General features: G+C 37.3%; 1 protein-coding gene across 1 annotated transcript in view; it reads left to right on the top strand.

Moving 5' to 3' along the window:
• Positions 1–17,656, top strand: part of GPALPP1 (GPALPP motifs containing 1) — a 49,036-nt gene that overhangs the window by 17,609 nt on the left and 13,771 nt on the right. The window contains exons 4-7 of the mRNA XM_004054461.5: positions 1,659–1,743; positions 7,812–7,943; positions 8,295–8,459; positions 13,076–13,174. Coding sequence (XP_004054509.3) covers positions 1,659–1,743; positions 7,812–7,943; positions 8,295–8,459; positions 13,076–13,174 — 481 coding nt within the window. The remainder of the gene's footprint in view (positions 1–1,658; positions 1,744–7,811; positions 7,944–8,294; positions 8,460–13,075; positions 13,175–17,656) is intronic.

The raw sequence follows: 17,656 nt of genomic DNA on the forward strand, positions 1-17,656 counted from the left end.
GCTGAAAAAACAAAGACAGATATGCCACAGAGACCCACATGTGGCTCTCAAAGCCTAAGAGTTACTATCTAGCCCTTTATAGAAAGTTTGCTGACCCCTAGGATGTAACATTCCTTTCAAGAAAACATATTACTTAAATGTATACCAATTTTTTTCTTAAGAATATTATTTTGGCAATAATAAAATGTATGTGTAAAATAAACAGCTGGCATTATATATTGGAGTTAGAAACCTTTTATAGTATCATAACATGCCATGGTTTTATTCCTTTACTATGTTTTATGATTTTATATACCAGTAATTTTATCACCACCAATCCCCTGAGGCCAGAAAGTTAAGCTATAATTGCATTTGTAGATTGCTAAAAATTGTACTCAGAAAAAACCTATGCTGTACTCATAGCTTATAAATGATACCTAATTTTATCTTTTTAACAGTGCCAAACTTCCCTGTCTTTCATAAGCAAATTGTTCTGCTCAAAGAAGTTTCATGAATCAAGACAAGAGATTATTAAATGGTCAGGATGGGAACCCAGACTTTCTGACTGTCAGTACTGTTATTTCCCCTGCCAGGATGCCTGTCTGTGGGGTTCTGATAGAACATGGTGCAACCTGGAAATTTTAGCTTAGGACTTCAGTGCCATCTGGGTTGGTAACACTGGCACAGTGACAACTATGGAAAAAACATTTGTACAAAAGCAAGGATGAAGAATCTTAAAAGTGTGAAAGAGAGCATTTTTTTATTTTTTATTTTTATCTTTTTAATTTTTTCCTTCATAAAGTAAGGCTGTCTCCTTTTAAGACCCAGTGTTAAGGCAAGTCTCTCTTTTGAAGTGATGACAGTTGCCTCATTATTTGGCAGTAGGGCAGCTGGAAAGAAAATGCACTTTGACATCAAGTAGACCAGGGTTTAAACTCTAGCTCAGCCACTTACTAATTGTGTTAATCTTGGACATGATTTTGCTCATCTTAAAAGTGGAGTGACTTACACTGACCAGGATTGTTTTAAGGAAACAGATGCACTGCTTGAAATATGGTTAGCACGGTACCCTTTTCCCTTTCTGTGGGTCTTAATGAACTAGCTGCATTCTTCTACAGTTCCACATCATTACTGAGGACAATGTATAGATTTTTAATACTGCCATGTTATATAGACCGCAGATTGCTGGCATTGTCTGCACATGCTATATATGTCCTTAGAAGAACTCAATTTCTACTTTGGTAGTTCTGACCATAATTATAATGCCCCTAAGGTATCTTTCACGGGATAATGAATCTCAAAACTGAAGGAAAGCCAAGGCACAAAATAAAAAAAGACCATCACAGATTTTAGTACATCAAGTTTTTTAAAACATTGCCATTTTTATTTAATATAGTTCTTTTTAGGAAGTGTGCATATGCCAGTGTCACAAAGATTGAGAATTATTGGCTTAGTGTCTAATTATTGACTAACAAGTAGAAAAGTCAAATGTGAAAATTAGGTTTTTAAAAGACATCTAGCAGAAAGATACTAGGTAATACTAGTAAAAATAAAGTGTTAAATAAAATTCTTATTTTCAACATTTGTCACTATTTGGCTTTATTATTTTTGTGAACTTTTATTCTGAAAACTGCTTTTTAAAGTCAGGGAGAATGATAAAAGTACATTTTATTTTTCAGGCCCATAATAGGTCCTGCATTGCCACCTGGTTTCATTAAATCTACACAGAAAAGTGACAAGGGCAGAGATGATCCAGGACAACAGGTATCATCATCCCATTTCAACTCTAAGGTTTGGAAAGTTTTCATTGAAAGAATAAGATGTATTGTAACAAACTCCAAACTTTATGCATGCAGTTACTACAACCACTGGACTCAACTGTAATGTAAGACTCAGTTATATTCAGATTAATTTAAGATTGTAACATAAGTAGATGAAATAAAAAGCTGTTCACAAACCTGAGATTCTGTTAGGAAAATAACAGGATTGACGGGGTGTTACCTATTCATACTTCTTATCTTTGAAGGGGGACTTTAAGGTGTTAGAAGGATGGAACATGAAGAAAAGTTTAAGGAATGATTGTGATTTGGCCTTTAGGAGAGAAGGTTGAAGAGCTTTTTAACAATGGTCTTTACCTTGAAATTTACTTTCTCCTAACTAAGCTCTAGTACCTGTGTATAAAAAAATGCACTGGTGGATAAGTGATTTTAGGAAAAGATAGACCAAATGACTTTGGAGTAAAGTATAAAGGCTGTTTTTCTCCTTAACAAGAGTTGAGATTTGTAGAGTACTTTATAATTTGTAATGCATTTTCCCTATATGTGGACCTTATTTTATCTTCTCCACGGTGTCATGAAATAGATATTATCTGCACCTTACAAATGCTAAAGAGCAAAAAAATTGGGTACCTTACCCAAGATTACACAATTTTTACTGATCAAAGCCATGGCACAAACCCAGTTCTTATGACTTTAAATCACTTGTTCAATCTGTTATACTGCAGTGCCTTCCTATTTATGAATTCATATATTCCAGAGACTCCTGTTTATCTCCACTAAGAATTCAACAGTTACACTGAGGTTATTACTCAAAGGATGTATAATGCAGTGGTTAAAATTATGAATTTCAGAGTCATTTACTTATTCTTTCAACAAATGCTCATAGAACACCCACAGTGTGGCAGGCACATAGTCACAGAAATGAATCTGTCAACAAATTATTTTGTTCCTATCTTCATAAGACATCCAGGACTCAGCCACTTCTGCTCCCACCCTGGTCCAAATAACCATCAAATTTCACCCCTTTTATTGATTTTCATGCTTTATGTAGCCCTTTCTCCTCTATTACCCCTTCTCAACACAACAGCTGAAGGGGTCCAGATGAAACAAAGGCAGATCAAAGTCAGATCATGTCACTAACACTCAAAACCACCAAATTACTCCTCCTCTCCCTAAGTCAAAACCAAAGTCCTTTTAGGGCCCTATACAGTCTGGCCTCCATTAGCACTCTGATTCTATCTTTTGCTTTGATGTGACCACACTGGGCTCCTTGCTGTTCCTCCTCAAATACAGCAGGCCACTTCCTACTCCTGAGCCTTTATGCCTGCTGTCCAAGCCTATGCAAAATGGTCTTCTCCTACATATCTATGTGGCTGGCCTCCTAGACCTTCAGTTTTTTGCTGGAATATTATCTTTCCAATACAGTCATCTCTGGCCTCCAAATTAAAATATGCTAACCTCCTCTTCCCTTCTTTAATTTTCCCCATAGTATTTATTACCACCGAAGATACTATTAATTTTACTGCTTCTTTTCGTTTATTGTTGACCTCTTTCCGCTAGAATGTGGCTCCATAATAGAGATTTTTTTTATCTTAGCGCCAGTGCTTTATACATAGTAGATATTCAGAAGTATTTGTCGAATGAATGAATGAATCAAACACAGTGCCTGCCCTCATCACACTTACAAGGTAGTGGGGAATACATACATCAGTTTCTAACATTGTCAGTTATTCAAAAGATGAGACAAAATATAAATGGAACCATGATGGGGGAATGTAATCTGAAAATGAGAAAAAGTCTTTTTCAGCCAGGCGCAGTGGTTCATGCCTGTAATCCCACACTTTGGGAGGCCAAGGCGGGTGGATTGCTTGAGCTCAGGAGTTCAAGACCACCCAGGGCAACATAGAAAAACCGCATCTCTACCAAAAATATAAAAAAATAGCTAGGCACGGTGGCACATGCCTGTGGTGCCAGCTACCTGGGAGCTGAGGTGGAAGATGGCTTGAGCCCAGGAGGTGGAGGTTGCAGTGAGCTGAGATCATGCCACTGCACTCCAGCCTGGGTGACAGAGCGAGACTCTGTCTCAAAAAGAAAAAAGAAAAAAAAAAGAAAAGGTCTTCTTATCTGAGTGAATGTCTACTAACCTGAAGTTTGATGAATTGGAGCTAGTTCAGCAAAGAAGGCAAGGAACATTGTTCCAGAGAGAGCAGATGGTTTATTTGAAGGCAAAAGAGAGTGTGGAGAGGATGAAAGTTAGGGTTAAAGAAGTTCAATATGGTTAGAATGGAGAATGCAGGGAGAATGGTGAGAGAGAAGGTGAGGAAAGTAGGTAAGAGCTGTTCAAAGCTTTGCTTTGAGCCTAGCTTGGGTACGCTTAGCTTCATGATCAGTAACATGCAGGTCATTACACTTACTTCATAGGGTTGTTATAAGGATTAAATCAGAATAGTAGTTGTATTAGTCCATTTTCACACTGCTAATAAAGACATACCCAAGATTGTGTAATTTATAAGGAAAGAGGTTTAATTGACTCACAGTTTAGCATGGCTGGGGAGGCCTCAAGAAACCTACAATCACGGTGGAAGGGGAAGCAAACATGTCCATCTTCACATGGCAGCACCAAGGAGAAGAATGAGTGCCCAGCGAAGGGGGAAGCCCCTGATGAAACCATCAGATCTTGTGAGAACAAACTCACTATCACAAGAACAGGATGGGGGAAACCACCCCATGATTGAATTATCTCCACCTGGTCCCTCCGACACGTGGGGATTATGGGAACTGCAATTCAAGATGAGATTTGGGTGGGGACACAGCCAAACCATATCAGCAAGTATTCAACTTCAAATAGCTCTCATTATTACCATTGTTCTTATTGCCTCCACTATGGATGCCATGAGTGTAACTGAAGAATTTAGGCTAAGTACGAGGACTCCTTTCTAACAAGGGAGTTGAAGAAAAAATTACCAGAGGAAGGACTTCCAGCCATATGGAAGACTGAGATGACATCGTCAGGCTAGGCTTTCCCTGCCATGAACACAAAGGAGTGCTAGGGGAAGAAATAAAATAACAACCAGTTTAAAACACAGCAAAGCTCAAAAGAAAGAAAGGAAAATCCACACATACTAACAACATTGAGGGAATTCAAAGCCAGACACAGGTTTACACAGCAGGGGACTACAGTCGTTTTAGAGAACCCAGTCATAAACCCTAGAGAATCTGGGAACAGGAGCCCTGGCTTCTGGCTCACTCAGCCAGAGGAGATTGAATTGAGCACCATGCATAAAACCTGCAGCCTCAAAGTTCTGCTCTGTCTGTAAAAGGAGGACAAGGGGACTAGAGGACCAGAGAAATGTAACCCACTGTCCCTAGGAAGGTGGCAAGGAAATTTGCTTCTGCCTAGAGCCTTGTCATTTTATCTGTAACCTACTTTCAAATGGTTCTGAAAAAAAGTGTGTGTCTGTCTATCTCGTGGGGAGAGGGACAGAAAACAAACCAAAAAAAATGAATGTGTTAAAATGTAATGTGCCACTCAGTTGGTAAATCTGAGTGATGACATAGTGGTGTTTATTGCACTTATCTTAGCACTTTTATATAGGTTCAAAATTTTTCAAAATAAAAAATTGGGGAAAAAAATTTTCAAAGGAGTAGCACAATTCAGCATTATTCACACTTGGAATTTTGTCCTAACCTACCTAGTTAGCAAATGAGTAGCTCACATCATTTCCTTGGTGGTACACATTCTACATTCCCTGGCTTCTTTTGGTAGAAGGCGAGGGTCAGGCTGGGACAGAGATTACACTGTAGGTCCATATGTGAGGTGTTCTTGCTCTGATTGTTTGCCTTATAATTTCCCTTTAATTGAACCTTTTTCAAAAGACCTTTCTTTTTCAGTTTTGAGATTTTCGTTTCTCAAAGATGGGCTTTTCTTCGCCTCATTCCCGGCATATACCCCCAAATTAAGACATACACAGTAATATTAATGGTTGACATTTCTTGAGCACTTACCACAAGCCAGACACTGCAACAGCAGCATAAACTTAACTTAATCCAAACAACAATCCAGGGAGGTAGTGTATCAGCTGAAAGCCTTCAGCTACAAATAACAGAAAATCCAACTCAAAATGGAACTTTATCTTAACCTACTTAGTTAGCAAATGGGTTAATTTACTTGGTGATGTATGTTCTGTATTCTCAAAATAAGGAAAATATGTTTCATACATAATAAGAGGTCAAGAGGTAAGATCATCCCAGGCTTGATTAATTCCTTCGTCTCGTGATATCATCAAAGGCTCCAGTTTTTCTACCTTCCTGCTCTATAAGAGAATTAACAGTATGTTAATTCTACCTTCATCATACCAAGCAGCCTGCCAAAGTTCTAAGACTTAGGCTGACTGCCTTCATCATACCAAGAAGCCTGCCAAAGTTCTAAGACTTATAAGCAGCTGGCAGTGTCCAGACACAGAAGAGGAATGGTCCTTTCCCTGTGCCTCTTTTGTAGAGAAAGGAAAATCTCTACCAGTTTCCTACAGACCTTTTGTGTTTATTTCACAAAAATTGTGTCATGTCCATGCCTAAACCAGTCAGCTGAGCAAGAAGAATAAGACCAAAGTGACTACTTTGTAATATTTTGTAAACATGTCCATACAATAGTTACTACTTTTTTTTAGTGACTGAACTAGAATTACCAATATTTTTCCCCAGGTGTTAGAGAAGGCCCCAGTTCCCTAAGAAGGGTGTGGCTTTAAAGAGGATAAAGAAAATGCAGGCTTCTCTTGGCAGTAGAGTAGTTATTGGTAGAAGCTGTTTTAATTTCCATGCCAAAGACAGGAAAATCAGGGCTTAGAAAGGTTCAATAACATGCCTGAAGTCACAGGGCTAGTACAATGGCAAATGAGGCCTTCAACAAAGTCAGCCCAAAGTGTAAACCGGTAAGGTACCTAATTTCTATTGTAATTCTGGATAAAATGTGCACCATTTTTTTTATTAAAAGAAATAACTCATCCAGGACACCAAAATAATTTAATACCCGTAGATAGGAATTGGGCATATTATTCTGTTTCTGATTTTCAGTTTAGTGTGTTTGGCCTAATTTTCTGTTTGCTTCTCCATCCCTGCTTTTGTTTGCCCCTGAACATAAGTGATACTTATTTCTAAAAATTGCAGGCATCATCCTACCAGGACATGCTGAAATTCTACCTTTATTAAACCATCTCTTATTAAGATGGAAGTGAGACGATCATTAGCTTATTCCACTAATACTGTATTCGTACCATGACTCTTAGAGTTTGTGTTTTGTTTTGTTTTCATGTCTCATAGTTTTAAAATTTCATTATAGCTTTTACATCTGAACATTTTGCATCACCAAATATTTATATCTGTTGGGGGTTATAAATATGTTTAACATAATGTCTGTAACATCAGAAAGCTTACTATTGTAGATATAAGCTAGAAACACTTAATGCTAAATCACTAACAGTTGAGATAAAATAATAGACAGGCTGCTGTTGTATACATGGAAAAAATATACTGGCCTTGATCTTGGAATGCTTGATTCTTGGATAATAGTTTTATTACACTCTAAGCCTAAGTTTCCTCCAAAAAAAAAGAAACCAGAAATAGTGCCATTTTACAGTTTTGTTACAAGGATCAAATGAGGTGTATGACAAAATCCATAGTTATTAAGAGTATGTTTGTGTGTGTGTGTGTATTAGAGTAAGCCACAAGACAGTATATAATTGTCTAATTATTGTACTATGCTGAAAAGAGCTCTAAGTCTACATCTATGTCCTTCAGGAAGAGAGTGAGGTCTGTCATGGACACAGGAAGAGAGGTGGGAGGTGGGAGAGAGTCTGCATGCCATGGATTTGTCATCTCTGTGCTAGGCACTTGAGGAAGGTGAGGAAAAAGTCCTCATGGTTCAGTGATGAGCCAGCAATTGTTTACTTTTTTATTTTTTATGGATAATAAGTTTCAGTTAAATGCAGGTAATTTAGAATTATTTTTTATAACCTGTAGCTCTGCTCTTGGTTTAAAGGTAATGTCTTGTTTTAAAAGGAAACAGACAGCAGTGAAGATGAGGATATTATTGGACCAATGCCTGCAAAAGGACCAGCTAACTATAATGTAACGACAGAGTTTGAAAAAAGGGCCCAGAGAATGAAAGAAAAACTGACCAAAGGAGATGATGTAAGTTTTAAAAACACTTTAAGAAATACACTAAATAGATTAAAAATCTAAATTTTAGAAATAAACACTAAACTATATAACTTTTAATATATTTTGTTTTTTTATGCATAACATTTTTTTTAATTTAGGAGTTAGAACCCAGAAACTCTAAAAGAAAAATAACAAATTGGATGAACGTCTTTGTAACATATATGACAAATATATGTGACAAAAACATCGATCCTTTATATTAGAGTTTGTTAAGTAACTTTAAAACTTCAATTGCATGACACAGTTGCTTGTACATATATATGTACTCATCTTATACACGATATGTACTTTCTATGCTGTGTTATCTTTTTTCTCTTAAAGGATTCATCTAAACCCATTGTAAGAGAGTCATGGATGACTGAACTTCCTCCAGAAATGAAAGACTTTGGTCTTGGGCCAAGGACTTTTAAGAGAAGAGCTGATGACACATCTGGAGATCGATCAATCTGGACAGATACTCCAGCTGATAGGGAAAGGAAAGCTAAGGTGAGAGGTTTTGTTTGTTTGTTCATGTATTTCTGTTCATGTTGGCTGGATTTTGAAAAGATATAATGCAAAATTATTTAAGGGTACTATTTTTTAAAATTATGATTCCAAAAGGATAATGCAGATTTTCCTCTGGAGGAAGAGTATGAGGAAGGAAAGTGACACCAATTGCTTGCTGTTTACTTACTATTTCCCAATAAACAGTCTCATTTAAACCTCAAGAAAACTCTGAGACATAGGTATAATGACCTTATTTTATAGATGGAGAAACTGTCCTCTGTGAGGTCAACGTTTCTAGGGTCACAAAGCTAGTAAGTGATGAAAAACAATTTCATTTTAGACCTTTCTAGCTCCAGATTCCCTGGTCTTTTTACACCATACTATCTTTATGAACATATATCTTTTAAAATATTTTAGAAAAGAAAAAAACAAAGCTGCAGATTAACCTAGCAAATTAAATGGTGCCTAGAGAATCTCTCTCAAAATGACCATATCTCAGGTGCACTAAGCTTCATGTTACTGTCAAGATAGACAAGAACCACTGTCATTAATACATTAAGTTATCCAAAAAATACCAGCCGGCCGCAGTGGCTCACGCCTGTAATCCCAGCACTTTCCGAGGCCAAGGCAGGGCAGATCACCTGAAGTCAGGAGTTCGAGACCAGCCTGGCCAACATGGTGAAACCCTGTCTCTACTAAAAATAAAAAAATTAGCCAGGCGTGGTGGCATGTGCCTATAATCCCAGCTACTCGGAAAGCTGAGGCAGGAGAATCGCTCGAACCCAGGAGGCGGAGGTTGCAGTGAGCCAAGATTGCGCCGCTGCACTCCAGCCTGGGCAACAGAGCAAGACTCCATCTCAAAAAAAAACAAAAAAACAAAAATCTGTATGCATAAAATACATTATTTTTAATTTGCTCCTCTTGAATCTTTTTCTGTTTATTACAAAATATTTCATTGTATATTAGGAATTAAACCAGTATCCCCAGTACTACTCCTTCAATTTAATCCATCTGTGGGTTTTGGTTTTTTCTTTTTGGTTTTTTTGTTTGGTTGTTTGTTTTTTAAGAGACAAGGTCTCTCTGTCACCCAGGTTGGACTGCAGTGGCGCAATCACAGCTCACTGCAGTCTCAAAGGATCAACCCTCTTGGGCTCAGGTGATCCTCCTGCCTCAGCCTCCTGAGGAGCTGAGACTACAGGCACACAACTAATTTTTTTTATTTTCTATTTTTGTAGAGACAAGGCCTTGCTATGTTGTCCAGGCTAGTCTCAAACTCCTGGGCTCAAGCAATCCTCCCAAAGTGCTGGGATTACAGGCGTGAGCCGCTGTGCGCAGCCTCTCTCTAAAGGTTTTAATTTCTGTAAGACATCCCATTCAATTCTCAAATGCTTGACTAATTGTCACCTTATGATTATAAATTCATCAGTTCTGACTAAAGCAGTTCCACACTTAGTTCATTCCACTAGCTCTGTTTGTATTACTCATCAGTACCTAGAATTGTCAGGATTTCTGTTTTCAATCTGTAATGATCAATTTTCCTGTTTTGTCAGGAATTGTATTTGGTTGCAGGTGATAGAAAGAGTCAAGAGCTCCTTAAGGACTTTCCATTTTAGTGGATAATTGCCTGTGAAATAAACAGTGGTACCCTTAAAGTGTGGAGGGCATGTTTCAGTCTCCACACTTGAGCACTCTGCCTGCATATTGGGCAACATTATACATAATTTCTTTTTTGTCCTAAGATTAAAGAGAATCTGAGAGTTATAATAGGAAGGTGAGGTGAACCAACACATATAGGGGCAGGAGAGGCAGCAAAGGATGTGGATCCAAGAGAGCCACAAAAACCTTGAAAGGGTGGTGTTGGAATGCCTATTATTTCTTAGCTGGTTTGGAAATAATAATTATTTATTGGAGTTTTTATAATTTGGCCTTTAAGATTGTCTCCAAAAAGACAATTAATTCCCTTGCTTACATGCCTTTTTATTTGTGTCCATATTTATTTGTTCTTTTTTATATCCTGTTTCTCATTGTAGATGAATAGATGTCTAGCTTACAGCCAGATATGTAGGGAGTCTTCCTTGGAGGAAAATATCATGGAATAATGGAACATATGGAAACCAGGCTATATTGTTTGAACTTAAGAGATTTTAATCCCTATGACTGAGTTCTTTAGACCTGGTCATTCTTTTCTGTGCTGAAATGTTTTGTTTAGTATTTGCAGTGGACTCATAAAGGGATTAATAAGTCTTAAATTTTATATAATACTACATTACAGAATATAGTACCACAGACATATATTTATGTCACAAACTATATAGTATCACAGAGCTATTCATTTTCTGTTGTCTTTGATCCCGTGTAAAGTTCATGACTAATTTTTATAACAGATCTTAGCCATATTTCCTTCTTGATAGGTTCCCTCCATTCCATCCTACTTCTTATATTTGATTTTCCAGCATACCTCTCATACCTCTACTGTTCTCACATTAATTTAGCCAATATGGCCTAAAAGAAGATTGCTCTTGTCTGGGCGTGGTGGCTCAGGCCTGTAATCCTAACACTTTGGGAGGCTGATGTGGGCGGATCACAAGGTCAGGAGATCAAGACCATCCTGGCTAACATGGTGAAACCCTGTCTCTACTAAAAATACAAAAAATTAGCCAGGCGTGGTGGCGGGCGCCTGTAGTCGCAGCTACTCGGGAGGCTGAGACAGGAGAATGGCGTGAACCCAGGAGGCAGAGCTTGCAGTGAGCCGAGATTGTGCCACTGCACTCCAGCCTGGGTAACAGAGCGAGACTCTGTCTTAAAAAAAAAAAAAGATTGCTCTTTAGAAAGTAATGAAAATGTTTTACATACATTAATTGAATGAGATCAGTTAAGTCCTCACTTTCCAGTCTTGACGATATCTACTACCTCTTAATATTAAATGGTTAGGTTTTTATCTCCATTGTACCATAACATCACTTTTCTTTTTTTATAAGTAAAACATCTAATTTCTGGGAAAATGTAGAAATGAGCTATTTCTATGTTTTTAACTTACTTTATTAAGTACAGTGTTGTTTTAGTCCATGAGGCCTCCTAAGCAAATAAAAACAATATAAGAATATGCTTAGAGACCAGTGGTTTTCAGTAGTTTTTATATGGGCCTTCCCCATTCCGGTTTGGGAGCATATGCTCTAGAATATTCCTGTAACATTTTTTTGAATTAAAGTGTGTTAGACTAGGCACTTCGTGTGTGTGTGCTAATATAAATGATAGTTTTGTTTCAAATTCCAGTTGTTTCTTGCTGATATATATATATAAATATATATACATATAAATATATACATATAAATATATACATATAAATATATATATATATACATATAAATATGTATATATATACATATAAATATGTATATATATACGTATATATATACATATATATTTATATGCATATATATATTTATATTTTTTTTTTTTGAGACAGAAGCTTGCTCTGTTGCCCAAGCTGGAGTGCAGTGGCACCATCTCAGTTCAATGCAACCTTTGCCTTCCAGGTTCAAGCAATTCTTGTGCCTCAGCCTCCCGAATAGCTGGGACCACAGACACTCGCCACCACGCCCAGCTAATTTTTTGTATTTTAGTAGAGACAGGGTTTCACCATGTTGCCCAGGGTGGTCTCGAACTCCTGAGCTCAGGCAATCTGCCTGCCTCTGCCTCCCAAAGTGCTAGGATTGCAGGCGTGAGCTACCACGCCCAGCCTCTTGCTGCTATATTTTGTATATTGATCTTGTATCCTGCAACTTTGCTATACTTGCTTAGTAGTTCCAGGAGTTTTTTTGGTAAATTCTTTGGAGTTTGCTACACAGTCCACAGTTTGCTACACAGTGCTAGGATCTGTGAATAAACACAATTTTTCTTTTTTTTTTTTTCTCAAAATGTACACCTTTTATTTCCTTTTCTTTGTTTTTTTTTTCCCCCTCCAGGGTGATTTTATTATTTTTGAAAACAGTAATGTAGGATATCTTTTTAAGCCTTATTTTCACTTCTGCATCTCACCACTGTTAGTCAAACTCATCCTGAGTTCAATAAATAGGTTGATTGAGTGGAGTGGGTTTTTTTTCCCTTGTTTTCAAGAAAATCACAGACTAGAGCAGTAACTGATCCCTTATCAAGTATGTTAATATTTTGATTTTTTTTTTTTTTTTTTGAGACCGAGTCTCACTCTGTCTCCCAGGCTGGGGTGCAGTGGAACGATTTCGGCTCACTGCAACCTCTGCCTCCCAGATTCAAGCGATTCTCCTGCCTTAGCCTCCCCAGTAGCTGGGATTACAGGCACCCGCCACCATGCCTGGCTTTTATATTTTTAGTAGAGATGAGGTTTCACCATGTTGCCCAGGCTGGTCTTGAACTCCTCACCTCAGGTGATTCACCCGCCTTGGCCTCCCAAAGTGCTAGGATTACAGGCGTGAGTCACTATGCCCGGCCAAGTATGTTAATATTTCTGATTAGAAGGGATTTCACAAACCTGGCTTAGTTGTGTCTCTTGTTACTTAATCTAAGTAAAAATAATATTTATTTTTTGTTTTATCTTAATTTTATGATTCAGTAATGTGTTATCTGTGTTCATTCCTCAGGAAACACAAGAAGCAAGGAAGTCATCCAGTAAGAAAGATGAAGAACATATATTATCAGGAAGAGATAAGAGACTGGCTGAGCAGGTATCTTCATACAATGTAAGTAAGAAAATAAGATATATAGAGCCAGGTGTGATGGCTCTTGCCTATAATCCCAGCTACTTGGGAGGCTAAGGCAGGAGGATTACTTGAGGCCAAGAGTTCAAGGCCAACTTGGGCAACATAGCAAGACCTTGTTTCTAAAAACAATTTTTTTAAATTAGCCAACTGAGTTGGGAGGATCACTTGAAGGCCTCCCTGCCTAATGTCTCAAAAAAAAAAAAAAAAAAGGAAGCCAGAAACAAAATATATAGCCTTTTTTCCCCTATCTTTTAGTTATCTGTTTATTTTTTCCTCTTTTACTTATTTCTCTTTCTTTTATATGTCTGCCTCTTTACCATGCACTTTTTATACATCTATCCTGAAATACACTATGTTGCATATATATTTTTTTAAATAAAATTCTTCTGTGTTTTTCATGAATATTTCCAATTCACATTTTACGTATTAAATTAGCAGAAATCTAATTATTAGAGATAGGTAGCACTTGATGAGAGAAAGCGAGACCCCTACTCACTCGTGGAGATCTTCCATTTATAAATGTTTACATTATAAACAGATTTGGAATGTTGGATGTAAATATTTAAATATGGGAGAAAAAATGTTTTTTGAATGTAGTCCAATCTAAATTTATAAACTAAACAGTCAGTATTCATTTGGCATATTATTTTGTTATCTTCTGTCTTTAAAAAAAATGGTAAATGTTGGATGGTGCCTACACAAAAAGAAAAAATGATAAATGTCCCCGCTCAAAGAATAAATGTAAATTACTGAACCCATTGGTCCCTGAAAGGTGTTTAGGAAAATTATTTTCTGTTCCAAGTGTATTAAAGAAAATTCCATAAGCTCTAAAATATAGTTAGCTTGATTTATATATGTTGACCAGTACCACAGTGAAGCATGCTTAAAACATTTTGGGAAATTGACCAAAAACGTAGCCACTTGAAGTATTTATGAAAACTGACCAGCTCAGAAGTCAAATATCAACAAAATCGAAGGAATTACTATCATTCAACCCAAATTATCTGACCACAAAGAATTGAAGTTTGGATTCAGAATAACTTAAAAACCCACTATGGCCAGATGTAGTGGCTCATGTCTATAATACCAGCACTTTGGGATGCTGAGGCGGACAGATAGGTTGAGTCAAGCCATGGCTGTGCCACTGCACTCCAATCTGGATGGCAGAGCGAGACCTTGTCTCAAAAAAAAATTAAAAAAAAAAAAAACTGGAAATCAGAAAAACTCAAAATTTAAACTTTGCATCAAAGAAAAAATGGTAATGGAAGTTAGAAAAATGTAGACCTGAATGACAAAAATACAACATATCACAATGTGTGGGATGCCATATGAAGCGGTATTTAGAGGGAAAATTTACAGCCATAATAAGTTATGTAAGAAAAGACCAATGGCTGAAGATAAATAAGCTAAGCCTTTTTCCATACTGGCATTTCTTATCAAACTAAACAGACATGTACCCTGCTATTTTCCTCCTGGGTATTTACCTAAGACAAATGAAAACATATCCACACAAAGAGTTGAACATGTTATTCTTAATAGCCTCAAAAAAACTTATCCAAGAATGTTCATAGATGCTTTATTCATAATAGTTAAATACTGTAAGCAGCTCAAATGTTGATCAGTAAGAGAAAGAAAACCAAACTGTTGTATAAATGAAACTACTCACCAATAAAAAGGAACACATTACAAATAAATACAACATGGATGAATCTCAAAAGTCATACTGAGTGAAAGAAATCTTACACAAGCAAGTACATACTTCTTATTATGTTTATATGGAGCTGTACAATAAGCAAAATGCATCTATAGTGGGAAAAAAATCAATGCTGATAGTCGGAATAGGGGTATGGAATTTGACTAGGAAACAGCATATGCCTGAAGTGATAGAAAGGTTCCAGATTTTGATTGGAGTTTGAACTATAAAAGTCATTGAATATACACTTAATATTTATGCATTTTATCATATGTATATTTATCTTAAATATATATATAAAAAAAATATTGAACTCAAATGCATGCTTAGGTATTTAGGGGGACATGTAGTGATGTTTACAGTTTACTTTAAAATGCATCCAAAAAATTAGGGTTCTAATCTGAACCCTGAAAGCTGAAATTCCAGATACTTTCTATTCAAAGTATTAATATAGTCTTAAGACTAAGCCACTCTAGAAACCTTAGCTTTTGATAAGTCGAGCAGTCTTTAAAATACTTTAATGAAGACAAAAACCAATCAAGTAGAAGTTTGACATTAGTTTTCAAAAGCTGTTACAAACCCATCTTATTCAAAAATGAATTGCTCTTGGCCAACCATGGTGGCTCACACATGTAATCCCAGCACTTTGGGGGAGACTGAGACAGGAGGATCTTCTGAGGCCAAGAGATAGAGACCAGCCTGGGTAGTATAGCAAGACCCCATCTCTACCAAAATAAAAAGGTGAAAAATTAGCCAGGTGTGGTGGCACACACTCAAGGTCCCAGCTACTTGGGAGGCTGAGGTTGGAGGATCACTTGAGCCTAGGAGTTTGAGGTTACAGTGAGCTATGACCACACCACTGCACTCCAGTGCAGGGTCTACACAGAGCAAGACCTGTCTCTAAAAAACTTTTTTTTAATAAATAAAAAATGCTCTAAATATTGTATATTGTTAGAAAATGCAAACATTTGTGTTAAATGATTAAATGTGGTAAGTCAGCAAATTAGTCATTTAGCAGATTAATCTCTTACATCAGCTGGCTTTCAGTTTTTGATTTTCAGTGAATTGACTGCTTTTAGGTGTTATTTATTATTTTATTATATTTTAGCACTAGTTTGGTCCTGTGTGTCACAATATGCAAATTATCCTAAATCAGACCAACAGTAGTACACCTGAAACAACTGATATAAAAGTTTATTTCTTTTATCATCATGAATTTGAGCACTTGAATTGTTTGGATTGATTGTATAATAATAGTCCAGTGATTTAATGTATTCCTCTGTCTCTATTGATGTTTAATTTACTAATATAAGGAATCAGTACATTGAAACCTGACATCTTTATTTCTCCATTTTTGTTTGCTTTTTGTTACCTTACATACAATTTTGCTCATCATTATAAATCATTTTCCTCAGTAGTGGCTTTAGGTAAAGTAGTAAGATCCCTACAACTCCATTCTTTCTCACATCTCCACACATCTGCTGAAAGTTTGTTCTCTATTTTCTCCAGGTCTTTGTTATATATTTAGGCCTTCCGCTTCCAACTCTTGTTAGCCTGTCAACCTTCATCATTACTACCTCACTAAGGACTTATTATCTCACTAGCAAGGAAAGATGTGAAAGCAAGGGAAGGGAGGAGAAATGTGGAGAAATGGAGCTAAAAGATCAAGTTTTGATAGTGTAGCTTTTTTACATTTATACATACATATAATGCTACATATATGGTTTTCCCTCCTAAAATTCACCTTACTACACTCCTTTGTATTGGCATCCTATCTCCTATTAATACCAAACTACTAGAAAGAATGATCCACAAGTAGGTTCCACATCCCGTGGATCACCTCTATCAGAACTTGGGTGGTAAAAGCAAGGTTTCTGAGACCCACAGTTGGCAGTTTTGATTCACTAAATTTATGATAGGACAGGCAATCTATATTTCTTTTCAACCCATCAGTGCTGGAGACCAGCAATCTTCAAGTGTTTTTGCTTGGTATCCCAAAACTGTGTGTGTGTGTGTGTGTGTGTTTTGAGACTGAGTCTCACTCTGCTCCATTGCCCCAGCGATCTCGGCTTACTGCAGTCTCCACCTCCTGGGTTTAAGTGATTCTCCTACCTCAGACTCCCGAATAGCTGGGACTACAGGCACATGCCACCATACTAGCTAATTTTTGTATTTTTAGTAGAGATGGAGTTTCACTATGTTAGCCAGGCTGGTCTTGAACTCCTGACCTCAGGTCATCTGCCCACCTTGGCCTTCCAAAGTGCTGGGATTACAGGTGTGAGCCATGGCACCTGGCCCTAAAACTGTGTATTTTTAAATTTGACATCTAAAATTTTTCATCATAAGGGCCAGGCATGGTGGCTTATGCCTGTAATCCCAGCACTTTGGGAGGCCGAGGCGGGCAGATCGTGAGGTCAGGAGTTCAAGACCAGCCTGGCCAACATGGTGAAACCCCCCTCTCTACTAAAAATACAAAAATTAGCTGAGCGTGGTGGCGGGCACCTGTAATCCCAGCTACTCAGGAGGCTGAGGCAGGAGAATCACTTGAACTCAGGAGGCTTGCAGTGAGCCGAGTCCCCGCCATTGCCCTCCAGCCTGGTGACAGAGCAAGACTCTGTAAAAAGTAAAATGTAAAGTTAATATACTCTTTTAGTGAAAGACTTTTTTTCTAGTTAGTTCCTGGTCTTTGGATGAATGTTACTTATTGCAAGAATAAGACAGGTTTCATACAATGTGTACTACTTGGTTGACTGGTACACTGAAACTTC

This window comes from Gorilla gorilla, chromosome 14 (assembly GCF_029281585.2).
Source record: "Gorilla gorilla gorilla isolate KB3781 chromosome 14, NHGRI_mGorGor1-v2.1_pri, whole genome shotgun sequence".
Taxonomy (NCBI): Eukaryota; Metazoa; Chordata; class Mammalia; order Primates; family Hominidae; genus Gorilla; species Gorilla gorilla.